The following is a 17,406-nucleotide window of genomic DNA, read 5'->3' as shown; positions in this document are numbered from 1 at the left end:
ATAAATAATTTTTTTAAAAAGAAGGAAAAGTTTTCAAATTACAGATTAATGACCTTAACATTGGTTTTCTGCAATATAGTCAAGCAATATATTTTTAATGGATGATAGATAGTGAACATATAGAAAGTAGAATGATTTCAATGAGCTAGCATTTTTTTAATCAAGAACAGCTCAATATCTTTTATTGATAAATTAGTAAATTAGTAGATGAGGGGAATACTGTAGATTGAGGTTAACCAGATTTTAACAATGTATTTGATGAGTGCTTCATGCTATTCTTGTGAAAAAGATGGAAAGTAAGTACAAAAAAGAAAAAAAAGATATAAAAGATGTGCATGAGTACAGATTGATTTGAAATTGATTATTTGGACTCATTTGGGGCTAATGTCAGGAGGCATATGTCTTGCAGTAAAAGGCTCCAAATACTTGTCCGTGTATTATTCATCAATGACCAAATTAAGAGCACAAATGATCAATTTTGCTAGTAAAAATAAAACTATTGTCAATTGTCATCCCTTTGGATGACACAACTGAGATCCAATTTTTTTGACAAGCTATATTACTGTGTAGAATATTAAACAAAAAGATGAAATATAATCAGTATAAATATAAAGTCTTACATCAGGTTCAAAAAATCAACTTTACATGATGGGAAAAAACTGGGCTAGAGAACGATTTGTAAAGACTTGGGAGTTTTTGCAAAGTCAATATGAATAATTGAGGTAACAATCAAATAGATGTTATTAAGCAGTGTCAAGAAATAAGATGGTGCTAATCTATCTCTAGTCTAACTCAGATCAGCCCATATCTGAATGATGTATTGAAGACTACCCAAGGAGGTGATGGTTTTCCCCTCCATAGAGATTTTTTTCAAAAGCTAGGAAGCTACTTATTATAGAGAATGTTATAGAGGGAATTCTTGATCAGATATCTAGATGATATACAAGGGCCCTTCCAACTCTGACATTCTGGGATGTCTTTGAACCTCAGTTCATTTGTCAAATGAGAGGGTCATTCTAGATGATTTTAATGTATCCTCCCCAACTCTAATATATTCTGTAATTTGTTACAAATTGACAAAGTATATTTTAAAAATAGTAAGACTAGAAGGTATGAGATTGTGTAAAAAACAAAACAAAACAACCTCATCAGGGACATTTTATGACCAGAAAAACAAGAGGGTTGATAATGAAGCAGTTGTGTTAGGTTGAACTATTGAATGACCTAAGTCTTCAACATGTTGGATAGATTCTTAATGGGATATTTAGGGAAAAGTGTGGACAAGAATCACACAAGTAGAGAATGCATGGATAGGTGGACATTTTCCTCTAGAGAGGGAGAACTTACACCAATGAGATAAACAACAGAAGGGAGGGATTAGAATGAGGAATTCTTAGAGAAATTCAACTACTGTTTATGCTAATAATACATTCAGATTTCTAACATTTCCTATGGTTATCCTTTGTGGTGGAATATGCATACTGCAGAGCAAGCTACTACTGATCTATATAGTCATTTCCTAATTCCTGATGCATATGCTTATGCTCCTAATGTGAAAAATATATCAATTTCATTTTTATATAAATGGATAAGCCAATTTATGGACTTATCTTACATTATAATAAAAAAAGTAGGGAGAAAGTGGTTTTTTTGTCTTTTAAAATGTTAAAGATTGCTTTATAGGTGAAACCATCTTGCTAGGAGGTTTTCATTTCTTGGGTTTTTTTTTTTTAGCTTTTTGTCAATTATGAGGAAACTATTTCTTTGAATTGTTTTATTACCTATAAGAAATTAAAAGTATTATTCAAAGGGGGAAAATTGAAAAAGGATCAAGTCAAAGAAATATGTTTAGATGGAAATTGAACACTAATCTACAAGGTAGAGGGAAGAGTCAGAATTGAATGGAGAGGAGTAGAGTGGAGATAAGAGTAGAAGGGATTTCCAAGGAACTTTAAAAAAATTATTAGTAAGAGGCATAGGGGAAGGTGCCATCATCTGTCTACAGTAGGTCTCTGTGCTTCTGTGATTAGCTATGGCAGAGAAAATATATAAGGGACTGGAGTAGATAGAGGCTAGGTGTAAGAAAGTCATCAATTAAGCAACAAGAATTTGTTAAGGATCAACCATGTGTCAGCTGCTGGGGATGGGAACACAAAAAATGAAATAGGTCCTTCCCTCAAGGAGCTTCCTGCTCTCCCTTAGATGTCAAGTGCCAGAAAATACTAGAACATAATCAAGATCAGATTTATGAAAATAATAGTTCAGTTAGTAGGCTTCCAGGAAAAAGCATCATGAAAGCTTTTAAGAACCAAATTATTAAGTGGATTGTCTAGTGGCAATAGAAATACAACTGGGCTATAGTAAACTCTTAGAAACATCAAAATGAGATTAAGGTTGAAGTTTTTTGAGAGTAGAAAATCAAGTCAAGATTTCAACAAGTAATGATTCATGAGCAAAGGTAAATCATATAAATGTTATATATTTGCTATAAATAGCAAAGTTAATTCTAGACTTTTAATATAATATTCTCATTGTAATTATTTTCAAAATAATAGAGCTGAATGTTTCCTAACATAGCTTGGTAATTTCTCTACCTTAAAATTTCTACATCTTTTAAATTAGAATTAGAATATTTTGGAGCTGAAAAGGACTTTGGAGACCAATTTTATACCCAGGGAAAAATGAGGACACAGTAAGTAAAGGGACCCCTCCAAGACCACAGTTAGTGGCAGGGCCATCAGAAGAATTCAGATTCCTTGATTTCTATATCAGTTTCTCTTTCTACTATACCAAACTGATTTCACTGGCTATTCACTAGGTAATGTTTTACAATCCCAAAGATCCCTACTAGTCTGACCTCTGCATCTATTGCTTGCTATTAGAATCTCTATCTCCTAAGAGTGCCTTGTTCTTTTTGGTCTCAAAACATCCATCTGTCAGAACTAGCCAATCCTGAGAAGCTATATACTTTGTTCAAAGTATTGGTAAAAATCTTATTGTAGCATAGCTTTTAAAGATACTGCCAAGTAGCAAGAGATATATGTAATAAATCTAGGAAGTCAAGTTATCTGCCAGAACAATTCTCAGAAGTGCTCTGTAGCAGACATCAATATTCTGCTGCAACAGTCTCAAAAAGAGAGGTTTTGGTGGTGTTGAGAAATAGAGTTGTGGCTCTGTTTTTTTCAGGTTGGAAAGGACCTTAAGTATGAACCATCATTTCAGTGAGGAGAAATCCAAGGATGAGAACTACTTTCAATGTTGAGTAGTAACTCATCAAGAACTTATATACTTAAAAGAGTTGTCAGGTACTGGGAGATAAGGGACTTGTTCAAGTTGACAAAGACAGCATGTATCTTGTATATAATTGAACAAGGCTGACTGCCTAACCATTGTGAAATCCTGCCTCACATGGTTTATTGTTTAGGATTAAAACTAGAATCAGCTTCTCAGGATCTTTGGATCTTGTTTTTTTAAAAGAAATGTTTTCTAAGTTTAACTCAGATATGTTTTTTTGGTTGACCAAGGGGAAAAGGACCTAGTACTGTTATTATTATCATCATCAAAGCCCTGGGTTTAGCAAGCTGAAACATGCAAAGCTCTAAGAATGCAGCACCATTAGAAAGGATGGGGAACTACAGACATTTCTTGAAAAAAAATCAATTCCCATTAGTGGTAATTTCTCAAGGCACTAATAATCAGAGGAGGCCATGCTCTGCATATAGAATTACATTCCATACTAATCCAGCATGATGTTTTATTCCAGTTAGTGTTAAAGTCACTCATAATGCTGGCAACATGTAGGCAGGGAGCTCTCTGGGGACACTGAGGAAGGAAAGGGGCACTCACCTCTGCAATCTTCAGCACTGCACTTCCGTTCATGTCAAAGGTGGATGAATAAGTTATGCAAAGTAAAACCTTGAATAAAAGAAGGGAAGAAATTACAACACCTTTGTTAAAGATTACTTTCCCTGATTCTCCATTTTTCCTTTGCAGAAGTGATACCTCCCTCTTGCCCCACCATCCACTCCTTCTTAATCAGAAACCATTAAATTATTTCCCGGGAATTTTTTTTAAGTTCAGGAACTACCTTCTGCCACACTAGCCTAAGAAAGTTACTTATTCAGTCTCTCAAACTCTCTAAGACAGAAGTTCTTAACCTTTTGGGGGGGGTGCATCATGGACTCCTGTGGCAATTTGGTAAAATCTATGGACTCTTTATCAGTATAGTGCTTTTAAGTAGGGGAAGGAAATACTAAATTGTAGTAAGAATAGAGTGAAAATAAAGATGTAATTCTTTTCTCCATCTAAGGTCACAGATCACTGAAATCTAGGGGTCTGTGAACCCCAAGTTAAGAACTTCTGATGTAAGAAATAGCAAATAAGATGACCATGGGAATTACTAAGGGAAATTCCTTACTAAGAGTTCTCCAAACTAAGGAAATCACAGATCCAGGCAATGATGAAGATAATGATGATAATGATTATACTTTTTAAGTGCCAGAAAGAAGCAACTGGAGCCATGCTGTTTCCAAACTCTTTCCAAAGGAAGAGATCAGAGCAATACTACATGAGCGAGATATTTATCTACTTTCAACTCCCTTCAGAGATTTTACCTCCAATATTGATCAGGTCCTCAGATCCTTTCTCTAAGCACAAAGAATATTAGAGGTAGAAAGAGACTTTGAGGGTCACTTAATTCAATCTCCTCTTTTTACAAATGAAGAAACTGGTTATTGGAAAGCCATGTCAAACCTGTTCACTTCCTACCACCACCACCAATCCTTCAGGCAGAATGAAGGACACTTTTGAATGGCAGTTGCAGAGACAGATATAGGCTCAATGCAAGGAAATTCCTTTTGTTCCCAAATTAGAAACACTTTCTAATCATTAGAGTTATCCTAAAGTAAAATGAGTTACCTCTTAATATGGTCACCTCCCCCCCCCCCCCCCCCCGCCATCTTCAGACAAAGACTGGAGGCCCATTTATTTGTCAGAGATATCAGAGAGAAGTTTCTGATTCAGATACTATCACCATCTAGATGGTTTCTGAGGTGACTTTGAGCTTTGAAATTTTATTTTCGATTCCTCCCACAACCAAAGAAGCAAGGAGGTAGGATATTTAGTAGGGAAGAATACTTTCCCATGACTATAGAATTTTCCCATTAGCAACTTTTTCCAGATTTCCAAATGGTTCTACTTCCCTAGCTACTAGTATTTCCCCACAGATATGTAGTAGATTAATGGCAAACTATGAAAAGGGAAGAAAGACTTTACTGGGAATCAGGAGACCACTGTTTCACTCAACTATATAATCAAGGGACATTAAGTAAGCGATTTAAACTCTATGGGATTTAGTTTCTTTCTTCATAAATTGAGAGGGTTAGACTAGGTAACTGCTAGAATCTTTTTTAGTCCAAGCATATTAAGATTAATTTTAAGAATTGATTTAAAGAACACTATAAACCTTTTAAGACCATTAGAAACACTATACTTTGCTAAGCATCATGGAATAAATCAATATTGCCACTGACAGTTTAGGAATGGACTTTAATTTAACAGACAAGAGGAAGATTACCCCCTCCTCCCTCCATCACTTTTTTCTTTCCTCCTTTTGTTTTTTAAGGGAGAGCCTTAACTGCTCATTTGCAAGTAGGTAAAAAACTAGATAGATAACTCAAGAGATGAGTTATTAGAATAGAACTTATGAACTTATAATGCCTTCCATCTCCAGGTAGAGAATAATAAATATGAGAATATGCTAGTCTTTCTCTGCCTACAAATATTCTTGGTTCTCATAGTTCTTCATTTTGTAACTCTTTCATATACTTAACATGTAGGACACTGTATTTCTGAAGTTAAGTGGCATGCCAGTTAAAGTCATATACTTGAAGTCTTTTCAGTAGGGATTAGTCATTCACTGGAATCAGGAATACTTGAGTTCAAATTCTAACTCAGGCATTTCCTAGTTATTTGCTCCTGAGTAAGTCACAATCTCTCTTTGCCTCTGTTTTCTTCAGCTATAAATATTGGTTTATTAATAGCACCTTTCTCTTTTTATTGATATTTTATTTTTACAAATATGTGTTATGAAAGTTTCTCAACATTCATCCATATGCATATGTATATTTTTAAGTTACAAAATTTCCTTCCACCATCCCTTCCCACTGCTCTCTCCCGAGTGGCAAACAGTCATGTTAACATTGTACATATATATTTGTGATAAACATGTTTACAGATTAGTCATTTTCAGTATGGGGAATTAGGATTAAGGGAAAGAGATGCAACAGAGATATTTTTCATAAAGCATTCATCAGATTCTGAAGGTTTTTTGTTTTGCTTTCTCTTCCTCTGGATGGGGATAGCATAGTCCATAGTTGCTCTAATACTGTTATCCTAACTCTCTGAAATGCTGAGAGGAGCTGCTTCCATCAAGGATGATCATCTCACAAAATTGTTGCTAATGTGTTCATTGTTCTCTTGGTTTTGCTCCCTTTGCTCAGCATCCGAACCTATAATTTATTCCATGTTTCTCTGGAGTCCAACCATTTATGGTTTCTTAGAGAATAATCATATTCCATAGTAGTCAAGTACCATAACTTGTTTAACCATTTCCCAATTGATGGGCATTCCCACAATTTCCAATTCTTTGCCACTTCAAAAAGAGCCACTATGAATATTTTGGAACATGTGGGATTTTTTTGCATTTTCATGTTTTCTTCTGGATACAGGGCTAGAATTGGAATTTCTGGGTCAAAGGGAATGAACATTTTATTGCTCTGTGGGCATAGTTCCATATTGCTCTCCAGAAAAGTTGGATCCATCCACAACTCCACCAGCAATACATCAATGTCCCAGTCCTCCCACAACCTCTTCAACATTGATCATTTTTTCTTTTTTCTCATCTTAGTCAATCTGATAAGTGTGTGGTTTGACCTCACAGTAGTTTTAATTTGCAGTTTTCTAATCAATAATGATTTGAAGAATTTTTTTTCATATTTTATATAACTTTAATTTCTTCATTTGAAAACTGTCTATTCATATCCTTTGACAATTTATTAGTTGTGAATGACTTGTAACCTTATAAATTTGATGCAGTTCTCATTATATTTTAGAAATGAGTCCTTTATCAGAAATACTAGTTGTGAAGATTTTTTTCCAGCTTTCTTTTTTTTGGTAGCATTGATTTTATTAATGCAAAATATAGTCAAAAGCATTTATTTTGATGTTTATAATGTACTCTATTTTTTGTTTGGTCATAAATATGTTCCCTTTCCATAGATCTGATAGAATATTTCTTCGTCTTTTAATTTATCTAAAGTGTAGTCCTTTTACATTCTGTACCCATTTTGACCTTATCTTGGTATAGAATGTGAAATTTGGGTCTATGCCTAATTTTTGCCATATTATTTTCCAGTTTTTCCAATAATTTTTGTCAAATTGTGAGTTCTTATCCCAGGAGCTGATGTCTTTGGGTTTGTCAAACAGTAGATTACTGTAGTCATTTGCTATTGTTTCTTTTGGCTTTTTTTTTTAGGATTTTGCAAGGCAAATGGGGTTAAGTGGTTTGCCCAAGGCCACACAGCTAGGTAATTATTAAATGTCTGAGACAGTATTTGAACCCAGGTACTCCTGACTCCAGGGCTGGTGTTTTATCCACTGCGCCACCTAGTAGCCCCGCTATTGTTTCTTTTGAAATGATTCTAATCCACTGATAAGTTTGATGATTGACACTTTAGAGTATAGTTTTAGATCTGGTAGAGCTAGACCACCTTTCTTTACAATTTTTTCATCAGTTCCCTTGCTATTCTTGACCTTTTGCTGCTCCAGATGAATTTTGTTACTATTTTTTTCCTAGCTCAGTAAAGTAGCTATTTGTAAGTTTGATTGGTGTGGCACTGAATAAGTAATTTAATTTGGGCAGAATTGTCATTTTTATTATATTAATAAACCATGAGCAATTGAAATTTTTTTTGAATTATTTAGATCTGACTTTATTTGGGTGAGAAGTGCTTTATAATTATGTTCATTCAGTTTCTGGGTTTGTCTTGGGAGGTAGATTCCCAAGTATTTAATGTTGTCTATAGTTACTTTAAATGGAATTTCTCTTTCTATCTTTTGCCCTTGGGCTTTTGCTGTTCATATATGTAGAAATGCTGTTGATTTGTGGGTTGATTTTATATCCTGCTACTTTGCTGAATTTGTTAATTGTTTCAAAGAGTTTTTTAGATGATTTTCTTGGGTTCTCTAAGTATACCATCATAAGCTTTGCTTCCTCATTGCCAATTCTGATTCCTTCAATTTCTTTTTCTTATCTTATTGCTAAAGCTAGCATTTCTAATATTATATTGAATAGTAATGGTGATTTTATAGAATTTTATAGAATAGGAATTAATTATTCCATAAATGTCTGGTAGAATTCACTTGTAAATCTGTCTGAACTTGGGAGACTTCTTCTCAGGGAGTTTATTCATGGTTTCTTTGATTTCTTTTTTCTGAAATGGAGTCATTTAAGTATTTTATTAGCATATGGTTTGGCAAAATAGCTCCCATTATCTCTTTAATTTTTCCTCATTGGTGGTTAGTTCACCCTTTTTGTTTTTGATACTGGTAATTTGGTTATCTTCTTTCTTTTTTTTAAAATCAGATTAACCAAAAGTTTATCTATTTTATTGACTTTTTCATAAAATTAACTCAATTTTATTTATTAAATCAATGATTTTCTTGCTTTCAGTTTTATTAATCTCTCCCTTGATTTTCAGAATTGCTAATTTAGTATTTAATTGGGGATCTTTAATTTGTTCTTTTTCTAGCTTTTTTTAGTTGCATACAATCCATTAATCTCCTCTTTCTCTATTTTATTCATATAAGCATTTACAGATATAAAGTTTCCCCTCAAAACTGCCTTGGCTGCATCCCATAAATTTTGGTATGATGTCTCATTGGTATCACTTTCTTTGATATAAATATTAATTATTTCTATTATTTGTTGTTTGATCCATTCAATTTTAAAAATTAAGTTATTTAGTTTCCAATTAATTTTTGATTTATCTTTCTGTGACCCTTTCTTACATGCAATTTTTATTGCATCACGGTCTGAGAAGTGTGCATTTATTATTTCTAACTTTCAGCTTTTGATTATAAGGTTTTTAGTGCTCTAGTATATGGTCAATTTTGATATAGGTAGCATGTACTGCTGAGAAAAAGGTATATTCTTCTATATACCCATTAAATTTTCTTCAGAAGTCTATCATATCTAAGTTTTCTAAGATTTTGTCCACCTTCTGAACTTCATTCTTGTTTATTTTGTACTTAGCTTTATCTAGTTCTGAGAGAGGGTGGTTGAGGTTCCCCATTATTAAAGTTTTGCTGTCTTTGTCTCCTTGTAATTTACTGAGCTTTTCCTCTAGGAATTTAGATGCTATGACCTTAGGTGTGTATATGTTTAGTAATGATATGGCTTCATTACCAGTGGTACCTTTTAAGAAGATATAGTTTCCTTCCTTATCCCTTTTAATGAATTTGATTTTTTGCTTTTACTTTATCTGAGATGTTCTCTACTCCTGATTTTTTTACTTCAGCTGAAGCATAATATATTTTGCTTCATCCTTTTACCTTTACCCTGTGTGTATCTCTCTGCTTCAAATGTGTTATAAATAAAATATTGTAGGATTCTGTTTTTTAATCCATTTTGCTATCTGCTTCCATTTTATGGGACAGCTCATCCCATTCACATTTACAGTTAAAATTACTCATTCTGTATTTCCCCCCCATAATAGCACCTTTCTCACAGTCTGGGGATTATATGAGACAATATATAAAGCACTTTACAAATCTTAAAGTGCTATATAAATGTTATCCATTACTGTGTTGTTGTGGCTATGTTGGGTCAGAAAAGGAGTGGGTCTGTTATACAGAGAGAAGGCAAGAGTGAAAGAGAGAGAGAGAGAGAGAGAGAGAGAGAGAGAGAGAGAGAGAGAGAGAGAAAGAAGAAGAAGAAGAAGAAGAAGAAGAAGGAGGAGGAGGAGGAGGAGGAAGAAGAGAGAGAGTATGTATTTTTTGGTTCTGTAGTGGGTCTAATAGTATTTTAAAAGAATCAGAGGAAGTCCTCCCATGGGTTTAACGGATCACCTGTGGAGAATTTGGAGGATGATATTGATAAGACTCCCCAAAGATGAGCCCCATGGATCCTTTGTGCCCACACCCTTGGAACCACAGTTATATAAGAGATGAGGTATTGTGTTGTTTTTATTCCTTTCCTCCTATTGGACTGTAAGCTATTTGAACTCATTTCAATCCAACCTAATATTTATTAAGTAGCTTAATACTTTGTGTTAGGCAAAAAGGGGGGGGGCAAAGGGTAGCTCCTCCTCAGCTTCTGGTTTTCTAAATCCAAGTATAAAAGGCTAGATACTATCTAAACTCTAGGTTTCCTACTCACAATGATTGCACTTAAGAAATGTATTTTTCATAGAATCATAGATTTATAGCTGAATGAAGGCCATCTCTCATTTGACATTTAAGGGAACAGAGATTCAGAGAAGTGATGATCACTTAGGACTCTAAGTATCAGAGGCAGGAAGTTTGTTGTTATTATTGTAATAGTTCATCAAACTTGGTATTTTGCTCTTCAGATGAAATTCCAGTTAACATTAATTTAAAAAAAAATAACAAAACCCTCCCCATCAGACAGTGAAATATTTTCAGTTTCCCTCAGTTATTAAGCAGGGCAATCTAAGACTAGACATTATTTTACTGGATAAGCAGATATATCCATAGTTTAGGAAGAAAAGAATGTAAAACTCGCTGATATTATTAGTGAGCAATGTTATTCATTGGGGGCATTTGCTTATACTTTACCTCTTAGAATACAAACAGAACCCAACCTTTTTCTAAAAGTACCAAAATGTTTTGCCTTTCCTAGAACTGTTTTGTTATGCAGCATTTGTTTGGAAAGAGGGACTTTGGGAGTTGGGAATGTAGTAGCCCATTACCTCTTTGGTGATCAAGATGTCTTCCATAACATAGCTACCAACAGTAAAGATCTAGTATATAAGTCTCAGGAGTTACCAATGTGGAAAATGGAGCTAAAGATGGTGTGAGAGTAGCTGTTCAAATAGGGTCTGGTCTCATTTGGTCCAATGGGGAATTTTTATAATGCTTCTTACCATAAGGAACATTCCATCTCACCCTTTCTGACCCTACAAATCTGAGATTCATTTCTTGTTCAAATTAATTAGTTGTGTAGTCATGTATATTTTTGTAGTTTTTCAGTATGTGTGTGTGTGTGTGTGTGCGTGTGCATGTGTGAATGTATGTGGGTGTGACTATGGATAAAATTATAGATTCTTGCCTTAGGGTACAAGATAGTCATTGCTTCTTATTATTCTTATTGCATCTCATTTAGTCTAATTCCCTTCTTTTACAGATAAAGAAACTGAGGGTCCATAAGAAGAAAGTGACTTATTCAAAATAGAGTAATTACAATTTTTGTGAACAGCAAATTTATCTTTTCATTTACAAGGTTGAATTAGCCCACTTAAAATAGCATATATTTTATAATTTTAAAGCTTACTAAGTCCTTTATTTATGGCAAACCTGGGAAATAAGGGAGAAAGTATTACATGAGAGATAAAGATCTCAGAGAGGTCAGATTAGTTGCCCAAGTTGGAAGGACCAGTAAGTGTTAAAGCTCCTGGCTTCCAAGGCAAGAACTCATTTCATGAATACCATATTTGTATTCTTCCATTGATGCATCTGTTCTTGAAGAAGTCAAGCAACAATAGACCAGAAAGTTTGAAGATTCCAAACTTGAATTCCCAATTCTTTTTTAAGGAGTCATAACTTTTGAATATTAGGAAGAGTCAGGGTCATTGGAATTATGAGAAAAGGGTCAAAGCTTTTAATTAAGACTGAGAAAAGTGGCAAGGGAGGAGAACTGACAGCAAAGTTCCTGAAGGGGGAATAATGCTATATTTAGCATGAAGACTGCTATATTTAGAATCAGAGGACCAGTTTTTATCACTTACCCACCGGTGTAACTTTGGCTAAATCCCTCAATGCTCAGGACCTAAGTTTGTTATTGTTTAGACATTCAATGATATAAGACTCTTCCTGACCCTATGGACCATAGCATACCAATACTGGAGTGGTTCACCATTTCTTTGTCTAGTAGAAACTGACATAAATCTACTTATCTATAAAATGGAGATTTTGGAAGAGATGACTTCTGAAGTCCCTTATAGATCTGAATCTATGATCTGATAATCTCAGCAGTCCCATTAAACTCTAAAACCATGATTCTCTGATCCCTTAAAGCTATGATGGGGGATCCTCTGACCTGTGGACCATATTGGTCTAGCATTCATTGTTAAGACAACTGCAGGTGAGTCTCAAAATTCAACAAATTTGAAAGTTTTTTAGAGGTGAATTAATTAAGTCCTTGATCAAATATAGTCCATGTATGATATTATATATATATATATATCCAAAAGGACCTTGGTAGAAAAAAAGGTGCCCCACCACTGCCTAAGAGGAATGGGGAAAGGACTACTATTGATAGCTCTTTGCTGCTGAAAATCTTGCCAAATGTTGGGAAGAAGCTACAGTATCCCATAGAGGTGAGCATAATCACAGTAATCAATTTGTAGATAATCAATAATCAATGAATCCATCAACCAGTATAATAAATATATGTTGTTATAGTTCAGTCATTTCTGATTCTTTGTGACCCTATTTGGGGTTTTTTTTGGTTAAAGACCATGAGTGATTTGTCATTTTCTCCTCTGGCTCTTTAGACAGATAAAAAAATTGAAGCAAACAGGGTTTTAAGTTACTTGCCCAGGGTCATAAAGCTAATAAATTTCTGATTCGAACTCAGGAAGATGAGTCTTCCTGATTCCTGAATTTCCCTAGTTCTAAACCCAGTGCTCTATTCATTGTAGCACCCATACTAAGTGCCAGACACTAGGAACTTCTATCCAACATTCCCATAGAAGTAAATACAAGATACATATATACATACACATGTACATTTATATGTGGAATAAATAACACATAAAGAATAAATAAATAGAGAATATACATCATCACAATACTCATTTAAAAATGACAGTATATGGTAGCACTAAAATTGGGGGAATCAGATATGGACTTTGGGTTACTAGAATGCGGTACAGGAAAAAGATGACCTGATTTGGAGTCAGGGGACTTACTTATTCTGTTTCTCCCATTTTTTATCTGTGTGATGACAGGAATGCACTTCATCTCTCTGGGTTTCAATTTCTTCAACCATAAAATGAGGGGATTTGACAAGATGCTCTCTGAGGTCCTTTCCTAAGTCTAGATTTCTGATCTTACAGTCACATTTTTTAAGTTGGAGACCCCATGAAACAAACCAGATAAGCTGACTCCCAATTCAATAAGGTCCTATCTGACCACAGAGACCTCTCTTATCTTTATGAGGAAAACCATGCAAAAATAATGGTTCAATAACATTAACAGAACTCACTGTTCACTCTGGGCTTGTGGTATAAAAAGCATGGCAGCAATTAATAAAGAGGGCTGACAGATCCTACAACCTTCAGTGAATCAGAAAAGTTATAAAAGGCTCAGCATCAGAACCAAGCAAAGCATCAGATAGGAATGACTCATAAGAAAGATGAGTGGCAAAATAAATATTCAGTGTTTCTAAAGTCTGAGAAGCATTAAATCAGAGGAATAAAGTCAAAGTGCTGCTGAAAACAGTGTCATCAGTCAAAATCAAATTATTTTAATTCTTTGGACTTCTTCTGGCACTATGTAGGGCAAAAAGTCTGGGCTGAAAAAACCAAGCATGTGTACTTGAAGAAAAAGGAAAAAAAAGTACTTAAATTTTAAGAATAATTTCTCAAAAAAATTCAATCTCTTCCCTACTTCTCTTAAATTTCTTTAAAGAAATTGATAGGAAAGAATTATATCTTGTGTATCCTCTATTAAATGATTATTGAGTCAGTATTTGGGTGATGAATTTTTTGAGGAATTGTTCTTAAAAATTTCAGTGTTTATTTTTATTTGAATAAGAAGTGGGGAAGTCATATGCAAGAATTCAAAAATCAAATACTTATTGAGAAATCCCTCAACTGGAATTATTTCAAGAAAACCAGCTGACATGGTAAATTTAGTTTTAAAAAATAGGAAGAATAACAAAGAAAAAAAATTTGTTAAAAATCTGTCTTTTGGAGGCAACTAGGTGGCTCAGTGGATAGAGAACTGGCCTTGGAGTCAGGAGGACCTGAGTTCAAATCCAGCCTCAGACACTTAATAATTACCTAACTGTATGGCCTTGGGCAAGCCACTTAACCCCATTGCCTTGCAAAAACCTAAAAAAAATCTGTCTTTTAAAAAAAGGTAAAAATCAGGAAAACTATAGAAACTAAATTGAGAAAAAGGTGGCAGCCCATTCACTCCCTATTATGCTATATGATTTTCAACATGCCCTTCAGTATGTTTGACGAACAAGACAGAGGTTTTTCTCTTGATCTTTTAATATTCCCTTGGTAGCAGTATAGCACTTCAGCATTCATCTTTTATATTTACTCTTTCTTTATGACCTTCCAATCTGATCATATGCTCCTCCAGATGTTTCTCTTGGAAGAAGATGGTGCTGATTACATCATGTCCCCTATAATAGTATATAGTCTCCTCTAAAATTCATGACTTTTCAAAAGAGATTGACCTAACTATCCACAATAAAAAAACAAAATGGATGAAAAAAGGTTATTGTCTGAGACTCTTTCAAAAAGTCCACAAGATCAAAACCATTTTCAGAATAACTTTTAAAATTCCAATATGGCAGATATTGATAGATATAACTTACAAAAACAAAAATTCTTGGGAGGGAGGAGTGGAGAGACCCTCCATAATTTTTAAGTGTATGCAAGGGTAAAAAGACAAGAAACTCTGAGAACCATTTAGGTATGCAATGACATACAGTTAGAATATACAGAATACAATGAAAATACTTATAAATTTGAACAGTGCTTGTCAGTTTACTACTTACTTACATGACTATAATTCCTTTTAAGGAGAAACTGGCTAGCTCATATGACATCTTGCAGGATACTACATTAAAAATGCTTAATGTTTTTATGAACAACATTAGAATATCCAAGCATAAAACTGACAAAATCAATTGAGATTCTAAAAAATTTTTAAAGGGTCTTGATGATGAAGAAGTTTTGTAGACCAGTAAAATATATGTGATTATCACTTGGAGAGAGAACCATTATCCTCAGACTAATAAACATTTGCTGTGGAGAATGCTTACAGTGTACTTTTTCCACATTCGTCTGCTACGATTGTAGATAAAATATATGGACTGAGGCCAAAAGGGATTTAAATATTCTTGGTGCTATTATGCCAGAGAGAAAACTATACAGCAAGTAAAAACCTTGGGTATGCAACTCTATTGAGTACTATACTTATATTTAAATGTATTCTAAAATATTTTCAACTGTATTACAAATTAATGGATAAAATCAGGGGATTCAGGTGTAAGTATTTGGAGACTGAAGAACCTTCTTGTTCAAAAAAGGAAAGTAAATGCAAAATAACATTGATACCAGGATGGAGTTGAGTTTTCAGTCATACAGAAGCCAGAAAATCCACATTTGAGTTCCCATAGCAACTGCAAGGCTATCTCTATCTGATTTATTTTAACGGATATTGGTCCAACTTTAACATCTTATAAAATAGATAGGAGGAATCCAATTTATACTTGCTGAAGGACTCATAACTTAACCATGATGGGGTAGATATATAGAATAACAATTCTAATCATGTGAGATGGGGGCCTAATTTTCATATATTTTTTAAAATAGGATTTAGGAAAAAGGATGTATTTATATTTTGGATGCCACCTCTCCCTGAGATATATCCAAGAAATAGAAACATATAACATAAGAAGTGAAAACCCTCTCCTCCTGTAACTTAGTAAGAAGCACCATTTAAGTCTGAACACTCTGGTGTATTTGTGGAATTAACCATGGTTTCCCCCCGAGATAGATACATATTTAGAAAAGTCCAGGGATGAAGGAAGTGATAGCAGAAGGTTTAGTATACCAGATAGAGGGCAGTGGAATTGACTTTCCACAGGCCAAAAAAAAAAAAACCAACAACAAAACAACAAAACACTGAATGCATGGCACAATTTTGTTCTCAGCTACAACCACTGATTCACTTTAACACTACACATGATACACATTAATTTTCTCTCTCAGTCTGTCACTTACATACATACATCTGAAATATGAATTCAAGTTAGAATTAAAGCTAAATGTCTTTTCTAAAACATGTTTCTTTGGTTATTAGTGAGCTAGAAATTTCTGATCATTTTATATTTATTCATTCCCTGTCAAATTCTAAAAGCATCAGAAAAGGAAAGTTCAATTAAGGACTAAGGAAATAATAAATGCCTTTCTTTAATTAACTTATGATCATGTAAGCAATACAGCTATCAATTAACTTAAAAGTATCTCCCCATTGTGTTACTTAAATTAGTGTAAATTATTTTTTTTCTCCAAGGTTTACTTAAAAGCAACAAGCAGTCTTCTGAAGAGGGAGAAGTGCTGGTTTTTCAAGTTGAATGGGTAAGGTGCTGTAAGCCATGGAGAGTAATAGATGTATGCAATTCTGTAGGAGAGCACTTGCTCATCCTTTTCTTTGAAAAACACTGATGCCCAGAATAGATGTTTTTGTCCTCATTCAGCTCTTTTGTGGCTGACATGCACAATGACTATATCTGTTATCTTCTGCATCATGAGTCTGCCTGGGAAATACGTGGAGTAGGAATTCAGTCCTCAAAAGGGGAAACCAAGATTTGTCATCCAATTCTATCATTCCATTTAGTCATCTATATTTCTATTTTCATAATGACTGGATGCTCTTGATAAGCTTGTTAAATCAATAGTTTCTGTCACCTCTCATATAAACTGATTTACCTAGCCAGTGACAAGAAAATAGGAAAGGAGTCTTTCTGTCTCAGTTTACCTCAGTTGCGCAAATAATTATTTCTGGATATTTGTTAGTCAAGAAAGAAGAGGGGTGAAAAGTTATTCATGTGGAGGAACTAATGGTCATTAGAATTATTATACACACAGTTTAGAAAACATACCAAATTGTTCATTTGCTTCTTGTGTTAACTATTTATTGGCCACATCATTGGAGCAGAGGACATTAATATAGATTGTTTTATTTCTAACATTCTTTATGATCTAGGAATAGATAGAATACTCTTCAATCTGTGCCCCTTCCCTTACTCACTGTCTTCCCCTATTTACTTATTTTCAATGTTCACCTAATTCACTATCATTCTTCTTATAAAAGTAAAACTGTAGGTTTGGAACATGACTGAATACTGGGAAATTTTAG

General features: G+C 34.1%; 1 protein-coding gene across 6 annotated transcripts in view; it reads right to left on the bottom strand.

Annotated features, from left to right (window-relative positions):
• Positions 1–17,406, bottom strand: part of ARFGEF3 (ARFGEF family member 3) — a 215,606-nt gene that overhangs the window by 118,924 nt on the left and 79,276 nt on the right. For all 6 annotated transcript variants that reach the window (XM_074187684.1, XM_074187686.1, XM_074187690.1 and 3 more), the window contains exon 5: positions 3,847–3,915. In XM_074187684.1, the coding sequence (XP_074043785.1) occupies positions 3,847–3,915 (69 nt within the window). The remainder of the gene's footprint in view (positions 1–3,846; positions 3,916–17,406) is intronic.

This window comes from Macrotis lagotis, chromosome 5 (assembly GCF_037893015.1).
Source record: "Macrotis lagotis isolate mMagLag1 chromosome 5, bilby.v1.9.chrom.fasta, whole genome shotgun sequence".
Classification (NCBI taxonomy): domain Eukaryota; kingdom Metazoa; phylum Chordata; class Mammalia; order Peramelemorphia; family Peramelidae; genus Macrotis; species Macrotis lagotis.
This window is presented reverse-complemented; position numbering and strand designations above follow the sequence as displayed.